Source organism: Eurypyga helias, unplaced genomic scaffold, assembly GCF_000690775.1.
Source record: "Eurypyga helias isolate BGI_N326 unplaced genomic scaffold, ASM69077v1 scaffold48020, whole genome shotgun sequence".
NCBI lineage: Eukaryota > Metazoa > Chordata > Aves > Eurypygiformes > Eurypygidae > Eurypyga > Eurypyga helias.
The window spans coordinates 2,671-11,957 of record NW_010224691.1 but is presented as its reverse complement, the minus strand read 5'-3'; the positions used below and the strand labels follow the sequence as shown (position 1 = coordinate 11,957).

General features: G+C 37.0%; 1 protein-coding gene across 1 annotated transcript; it reads right to left on the bottom strand.

The window, feature by feature from the left end:
• Nucleotides 1-3: 3 nt before the first annotated feature.
• Nucleotides 4-8,933, bottom strand: LOC104505887 (flap endonuclease GEN homolog 1-like; the record flags this gene model as incomplete). The annotated part of the gene is made up of 9 exons (XM_010146644.1): nt 8,773-8,933; nt 8,062-8,248; nt 6,484-6,660; nt 4,338-4,448; nt 1,893-1,966; nt 1,276-1,367; nt 302-449; nt 149-185; nt 4-55 (listed from the first exon to the last, which is right to left on the bottom strand). Coding segments are annotated over exons 1-9 (1,039 nt in total), but the record flags the coding sequence as incomplete, so codon positions are not given.
• Nucleotides 8,934-9,287: the final 354 nt, after the last annotated feature.

Below are 9,287 nucleotides of genomic sequence, written 5' to 3'. Positions count from 1 at the left end.
GGCATTCCTTTATCTTGACCAATTTATTCTTGTTTACAAGAAATTCTTGGATAACCTTGAGATAAAAGACAAAATAGTTTAAGAGAGGGCAAGAAACTGAAATTTCAATTGATTAAAAAATTAATCTTTAAATAGGCTGGTTTGTTACCTCAGAGAATGGAAAGCCCTCACAACTGATAGCTTTTCTGCAGGTAAAATAAATGTGTTAGGAACTGAATACAATGGGAAAAATGCAGAATTTAAACGCTCACCCTGCACATGAATGCAGGGAAAAGCGGTTCAATTTCCAAGACATTCCTACTTTTTGATATTGTCTTCCACTGCACTTGCTTGTTTCACTCGCTCCAGCTGATGCCATTCACAAGGGCAGTATTTGGAGTCAGTGGGTTTGCAGTACCTAGTGCTTTCACAGACTTTACATCCATGGTGCTCATGTTCCTTAGAAGATCCTGCAGAAGCAGACGCACAGAGCATGAGAAGAAAAGAGGTTTCCAAAAATCTCCAGATATACAAAGATAACAGTACAAATACAAGGCCTATGAATAGCATCTGTAAGCAGATCTGAGTGTATTAGCTGTATTTATATATCTACAAGAAAAACTGTCAAATACAAACAAGCTTTCATTTTTTTATTATTTTCTTTTTAAAAGACTTTTTCCCCAATCGTTTCAGACCTCACACTGAAAACTTTATTACCTAAAAACTACAGAAGTAGCCAGTGACAACCTGATAAACGTATACAAATAATATATTTGAAACAAGCTTTTCCTTCTCCAAGTGATGGGTGTGAATGAGTTCACTGATCAAAGCGCTACTAAAATGAAATTCCATTGAGATTAAGTTATTTTTAAGAAAACACTGCAGCAAAACCCAGCAATGCTGATGGAGTCAGTCCTCTTAGTGAAGGACCAATTCAGACAACTAAAGACACAACTGCTTGTCAGTACAGCGTACTTTCCTTACTGGTAATGTTAAAAAAGGCAAGTATCTGGGATTTACAAAACAGCACAGTGATAACACTTCATCTGCTGTCAGCTACTTTCACATTTGAAGAAAGGTAGCCCCCACCTTAAAAATATTTAGGTAAAGATACATATATGCAATACTGAAAATGTGAAGATAGCTTAGAGGCTGAATGACAAGGAAAGCAGTTTTTAATGCTAGTCATAAACTCCAAAACCTAAGCAAACAAAAAACGCCATCCCTCATCTCACTCCCCCAGAATAAATATAAACAATTAGGCTAAAAATGAAATTCAGTGCTTTTCACACTGACCTGGATGATGGCACTTGGAACAGTGAATTACCCTTTTAGCATACAAAGGTGGATTATTATCACAATGAAATTGTTCCTTCCATTGCTCAAACCTAGAAAGATGATATTAAAAGGGTTAAGAAATATTTTTAACTTTCATACTTAAAATACTGAAAAACACTCTCTTTATACTTCTCAGGCATCTACCTGAGAGACAGTTTTCTAACTTACGAAATGGAATTTTTTTTTTTTATAAGTACATTATGTGATTGTTGGATTTCTAGTATTGACACTCACATTATGATAACAAACATAAAAAGCATTTGGTATCTTATGTCTTGACCCACAACCCAATTAAAAATCAGATGTCTCTCATCAGTGCTATGACTTCCTTTCCAATATATGAGCATACATCTACTAGCTCAAGAGCAAGGAACCAGTTAATGTTTAAAACAGTTAAGCTTGCCTAGCAAAACACATAATTCTTTTAGCAAATATAAAGCAAGGAACATGGTACTCTCTTCCCTGCCCACCAAATTCAAGTACTACAAACACTGTTTTGGAGCTGAAGTACCTACCAGCAAGTTTTTTGAATAACATCAAACTACCTCAGCGTGCAACATAAATTTTCACTTTACCTTTGCAGTAAGTTTTGACCTCTCAAACTCCCAATTAACTTTAAAGCTTTTTCTTTCCCAACTCCTGGAACGCCCTATAAACACAGAAATATGAAACATTATTTAATGACAAAGAAAGTACACAGATTTTCATAAAAACTGCTTTCATAACATTATGTAGAGAATGACAAAAAATGATCCCAGATGCTGAGAATAAATTGAGAAAAAAAATTTTTGACTGAGTTCTAAAGTCAGAGAAGGTCACAGTTTTCAGCTGTACTATCAGCGTAACACACAAGCTTCATAAAACATTCTTACGCTCAGATAAAACAGGGTGGAGAAAAAAGGTAGTAGAAAACAATAGGAAAATATGTCTTGTTTTCCTTCTTGGTATCTGCAACACGACAACAATATAAAATACAGGTAATGTTCTTGCCAGCTAAGTGTCAAGAGAGCTGAAACTTTTCAGAATTCATAGAATCACAGAATGCTTTGGCTTGGAAGGGACCTTAAAGATCATCTAGTTCCAACCTCTCTGGACAGATCTTCAGTCAAAAAAACTGGAACTTAAGAAATCCTCCAAAATGTTTTCACTCACAGAAAAGAGATGCTTTATGGCAACAGAAACAACCTCTAATATTGGAAGACCTCAAGCACTTATGTAAAATCAATTCTGGTGACAAAAAGCAGTGTAAGAGCATTTGCCGAAAAGCAATTAAAAACCCTAATAAAACCACAAATCCACAGAATTCCTCCCCTCCCTTTCAATAACTGCTTGGTTGACTTTGATATATACTCCATTTTTGCATCTGTAGTATGTATTTTATAGGAAAAGGGACTACCACTATGGACAAGAGATAGGAACAGCAAATATTTTCTGGACCCTAGGTCATGGACTAAAATCCAGAACTGGTAGTAGCCTCTAGACATAGTGAAAAGTGAGAGTCAGTTGATTCAAAACAACCATAATGATTTAAAAATGCACAAAATGCTCTTCCTGTTCCTCTTACAATCCTTATTCTGTTTTGCCAAGAATCAGTATAGTTGAATATAAAGATTGTACTCAGTGTGCTTGCTTTGTACAGCACTATTACAAATAAATCTATAGCTTATTTTTTTCAGCTGTACTGGCTGAACTGAATATATGCAACTATATGAAATAAATGTACATTCAAAACCAATCAGAAGCCCTCGTTGGACTGCAGCCAGACACTCAGGCAGAGAGTCAGATATTCTGCTTCTGTAAGGAAAGCATCGTTTTGATACATATTCAACAAAGTGAGTGTGATCAGAGAGTCGCGTTCTCATTTGTCTACTCTGCCAATCCACATTCCCAATGTGTTCCTGTAATTCAGCTTTCCATAGAAGTTTCTATCTTTACCCATTCTGCTGGGCTGCAGTAACCCAAAACACCTACCTGGCATTACATAAATCGTTTCACTTTTGGATGATGCAAGAACCTGCCATTCCGGGAGCTGCTACTTCCAGTACAATAACCAGTGATAAGTCATTATTTTTTTTTTTTTACTCTCTCTCTCTCTCTCCATTCATTTTGTTGTAGCAGTAGTAATAATTGTACAAATAAACTATTGAACGATTCCTATAACAGAAGCAAATCTTTCAGGAAAAAAAAAATTAGAGCTATTTGCTCTTTCAGCAGTATCAGTTGTTTAAAAGTACAGTTTTATTAAATTGGAACACAACGACTTTAGAATAACTGGATATCCACTGCAAGCCTGAATGGCAACCATTGCCTGAATCACTGTATGATGAACTGCATGGTAATCAAGTCCCACCTTACTTCCTTTCCATTTCAAATACCCACTACAACAGCTTCTGTTCAGCCTCTAAGCAAATTCAAGAGTTTACAGAAAAGGAAAAGTTAAAATGAAGTAAAGTAGTAATAAGTGAGCTCCCTCTCCATTAATTAGGCAAAATTTCAAACAGGTGACTCCTACTTCATCATAAATCATATATTTACAAATGTCAGAATCAGAAGGAAATACATCCAAAGGGCATCCATAACCGGCGTTACTAATAACTACAGTTCAAAACTACCACTACTAGCTATTCTAAACAGCATACACAAAGCTGGTTCTTCTCGTTTTCCACAACTACTCTGCCAGGGATGTACTTTACATATGAATGGGTTCAAAGTATCCTGTCAAACTACTCAGTTTCCATGTTTGCTCAAAGTAATCAACATCTAAAGTTTTGTCTTCACCTCCGTTATATAAAAGTCTGGCATAATACATAGAAAAATTTTGGAATATTAATGTTCACGAATCATTCTGATTATCTTTAAGCCTTCACAAATCAAATTTATAGTAACTTACTACGCATCTTCAGCTAGATCTCAGTAATTATGCACTGCATACAGTTTTGTCAAGACACATAAGTCTCCCTTGATATAGTCTTGAAAAACAATAAAGGGTGTACCTAATAAAAAATAATCATATTGCTTACCTTCGGAAGATAATCACAACCCAGAAGAACAGCTAGCCCAATCAAAGACTCTCTGTCACAACCAAGCTTCTCCTTAATAGCGGACATTGTGTAACAGTCAAGAAGTGGCTCCTGCAAGAGAAATTTATCACACATAACATCAGGGAAGGAACTGCCCTGAGTTACATTCAGTTGTAATTGTTTACCCATCCCTGTTCACTTACACCTGCAAGAAAGGTGTCTGCTCCCAAGAGATGTCCGACAGCAAAAAAAAAAAAAAGCAGCAATTAAAATTTATAATGTAATGCAGGGACACCACATGAATAACCGCAGTTCTGGAACTTCAAGATGTAAATATGGACATCAGCTGCTGAAAGAAACTAAAATAACACAAGAGGTGTTTTTATTGCTTATTACCTGTAGAAAACATGTGGCAAAACTAACATTATCTAGTACTAGTGGCTGTGTAAGTCATCTCAGGAACTGCAGTTTTTAAGATCCATGTAAACATTTTAATGTGCTACTTCAGCAAAAAAAAGAAAAAAGTAATTAAAATGTTGCCTAGCATATTAGCCATCAGCTAAAGTAACACTTGAAGTTTTGAGGGGTAGGCAGACTCCAACACATCAAAATAAAATCAGGATTAACATGAATTAAACCAGGACCTGCCCCTTCCCTTCCTGCCCCACAGAAAAAACCCCAAACCACCCCACGGAAGACAACAACCAATAAAATCCAGTTTCCTGGAACAGGTACCCCTGGCAGATACACACTTACATAAATTATTTTTCTACATTGACTTAAATATGTAACAAAGTACACCCAAAAGACTGAGGCCAGCTTCATTTTTGGTGATAAATGACAAGGAAGTTGAGTGAAAGAAAAGAGTTGGGTTGTTGCGAGGGATCTAATAACGGACTTCATGCCATGATCAATATGATCTACATGAGCCAATTTATTGCAAGGTTACATGCCTTGTTAAATGCTCGGCGCATATGTAATCGATTATGATTGGTTCCTAGCTAAGATTATTTGCTAAAAGCAAGCTTTGTTCATGTAGCAACTTGCAGTTTCTGCTTGGTCAGGTGCAGCGGTCTTGTGAGCTTGGGAGTGTTCACAGTTCTCCTTTCCCAAGACCTTCAGATCTTCTTGCTGAAACATTGTTTCTCCTCTTCTATGCATTGTTCATTCTCTTCTATGCCCTGTAGTGCCCTGTTTGCTCTAGGCCAAAGCCAGGGTTGCTCAAGTTCATAGATTCTACATGACCATAGTCCTGCAGAAAATCCTCAACATCTGGTCAAGACAAAACCCAAACACTGTGTCAAAGCAAATCATTTTCCATTGATTTCAATTACTTTTTAGAAGCTAACGGGTCATTGTGCTTTTTTTCTGTTCCACTGATTTTCTCCTATTAATGAAGTATTTTATCAACAAGTCTTTCAGATGAACATTAGTTAAAATTCCAAAGCCAGTATCATTTTTCCTACACTTTCTTGTTATATTCACCAGAGAGAACACATGCATTCCTTTCTCTGATATATAAAGTATAAATTACAGAGATTTGGGGTTGCCTTCCCCCAGTTCTGGAAAACTGCATTCCTAACAAGTGAACACTTCAGCTCAGTATCATAAACTTATTTGTTTTTTTGAATATTCACAACAATTGATTATGACACAGATGTAAAAGCCCTACCCTGTTGATGTTCAATTGGAGACTAAGAGTATTACTTGTAAGTATATTCATAATAAAACAAACCTGTAAGACACACGGCTGTGAACAGTGTTATTAGACCCATGAGGCTGACCACTCCCATCTGTCCTAACAGTAAATTTACAGAAAGCAGTTTTTTCACTCTAATTCTCCATTGTAGAGGAGGAAAGGGAAAAAAAAAATTTGCTACTTAGCTTTGGATTACGCATCACAGGACACTATAAACACAGACAACAATACCACCAGTGTTCTTCAATTCAGTTGTTTTGCTCTCACATCTGGTACACGGACTGCCAGTGAATCAAACAAACCTGTCTTCAAAGTACTGTTTTAAACAGAACCAACTACTAGAGGGTAACTGCAATAGTACCTAAGTAATTGTTTCAAGTCCTTCTATTTATTTACATTTTTGGTAAGAGTCTAAAGAGAAGGTGAGAACGGGAAGAGACACATTACCTTAGCATTCACGGCAAAGTTCCTATACACTGTTTGAGCGCCATATAAGAAGACATCTCCATCATTCGTGATGCAGCCATCAACACGTCCTTCTGCATTTAGGTAGGCACACATGGCCTCTGCTTCCCCGGCTGCTTGAACCCAAGGGACACCTAAACAATCCAGCAGTTCAAGACACTAGAAGAAGGAATTCAAAAGGAAAGACAGATAGAATGCTGAATTAGATCCACTTATTAGCATGCAATTTCTTAGACACAAGTGTATATAACCAGCCACTGTTGCACTGCCTATGGAACACTACATCAATACAAGCACTGCTTCAGGAGAAATAGAGTTTACCATAACAGTCAAAAGAAGTATTAAGCTAAGAACAAAGTATTAGTTACAGGGCTTGAACACTGCATGATTAATAGTTACTCCTTCTACAAAAATCTTTACACTTTAAATAGATATTTAGGATGTTTTCAAAAGAAGAGCAACAAAGAAATATTTATGTTTACTCAAGCAGTAAAACTGGGCTAGTACAGACATCTTTCAACAGACACCAGGCAGTATCAAACATGAAAGTACAGCACTGTTGGCCCAGTAAGACTGGACCACAGTATAAGACATACTGATACACACTCATATATACTTCTTAGAAATTTCAGAAAAAAATAATTTATTCTAGAATTTAAGAATAAACCGTGAATAAATACATCCATTTGATCTACTGAAGCTGTGTGCGCCTATAAATTCTACTTAATAAAATTCTGAAGAGACAAAAATCATTAAATATCTGCAACAACAAAGAAGAAAATTACTGTATACGAGGTCTTTTCAACCAGAGTTATCTCAAAAATCTATACCAAGATAACTATGCTATGCTAGTAAAAGAACTATTAGGTTCTTTTTAACCTAATTCAGTAGGTTTCAAACAAGTGTATTCTCTCAGCTGCTCAGCTAATTCACCAAGGGACAGATCTAGGTTACGAAACAGTTCTGTGTACTCCCCTCAAAAACACACTAGCTTAGTCTTTTCAACCAGAGTTATCTCAAAAATCTATACCAAGATAACTATGCTATGCTAGTAAAAGAACTATTAGGTTCTTTTTAACCTAATTCAGTAGGTTTCAAACAAGTGTATTCTCTCAGCTGCTCAGCTAATTCACCAAGGGACAGATCTAGGTTACGAAACAGTTCTGTGTACTCCCCTCAAAAACACACTAGCTTAGCTTCCTGTAAAACACTCCTGCTTTCACATATACCCCAATCTAGGGTAATTAAAAAAAAAAAGTATCAATACTAACACTACAAAAGAACAAGGAAGCTGAATTTCTGTAGTAAACGCTCAGTCATGACTGTGGCTCGCAACAGCGTAACAGAACGCATCAAAGGAAACTATTCTGACATTGTCCCTCTTCTACAACCACTGTTAACAGATGCTGTAAGGCCCAATTTCAAAGGCATGTGTTCCCTCAAAACTCAAAATACTGCTGAAATTTGTCGTGTAGAAAACCATTAAATCTTTCAGGTTCTTGTATTCAATTTGGTTAAGATTTCTTCCTATCACATTGAAAACACTGAAACATTATTCACCTCTTTCAACATGGCTTTAAATAAAGATCTCCCTGTTCTTGCAGGTCCAGCTTTCTCTGAAGGTCCATAGCGCATCTCGTTCCTCTTACTCATGGTGTCCACTTTCAACTCGGGGGCCTCTCCTTCCATGACAAACACTAGTTTAATTCCCATTGATGTTAAGAAAGAGAACCGAAAAAACAGGTTTCTGCAAAACAATCAAGGTGTTCCATAAGCTGCAGAATTAGCGAAGCCTGATTTCTTCAGACATTTTCCTTACATCCCTCAGCCTACCCCAAGAACGCTCTCAGCTTTCTCTCCATTTTTTCTGACTCCCTCACCCCCAAGCTAACAAACCTTTTACCTTTATCCCTGTCTTCAGCTGAAGACAGAAATATATAAGAATATATACACACTGATTTGTGTTCCCTGATAATCTGTGTATCACACAGCACCGTACCACAGAAACATAAATGTGGTTCTGCTCACATCTATCTCGTCCTTATCTACAGTTGAGGCCTTCAGACAAAGCAGGCTGGGCCCAAGAACCCAAGCACTAAGTTGCCAGTATCACCGAGCCTTCACTTCAAACCCTTTATGCAAGTAACACAAGCGTTAACAACAGAATCAAAACACAGCCATACGAATTTCGGAGATAGTCTCAAATTTGAAAGAAGTACCATACCTAAGCTCCAAGACTTTTGGCTACAATAATTTATAAGGATACCATACCTCAGATGTGGCCTGGTAACTACTCCAATCATCTTTTTGACGGCCTGTGCTTCACAAACCCACAGACTTAAATCCACAGCAAGCGTTTTTCCTCTGAGACTGCTCAAGCTGACAGGTTGTCTCACAGGCTCAAGGATTTGCCACAGATCAGTCACTCCCATTGTTCTAGCTTCTTTGGTATCAGTGTGAAGGTTTCAGCTGTGAAGGACAAGCAAAATAACGTACTTTCAGAATATAACACCAAGTGTGACATACCATGAACATGACATTCAGAAAATAAATATTTAGTCATTATCAATTTTACTTTTAGTCATTACCAATTTTACTTTTATGAGCCAAGAATATTTGCAATCAAGCCTTCTAAGCATGTAGTGACTCCAGTGCACAGATGATAGATTACTAAATACCTTCTTGGGACTGTACATTTTCACTACTAATACCCTGAACATAAATAAAAACATACTGAATTATGGAGGGTGAGGGGGGAAAGGTAGAAGAGGGGGGAATCATTAATT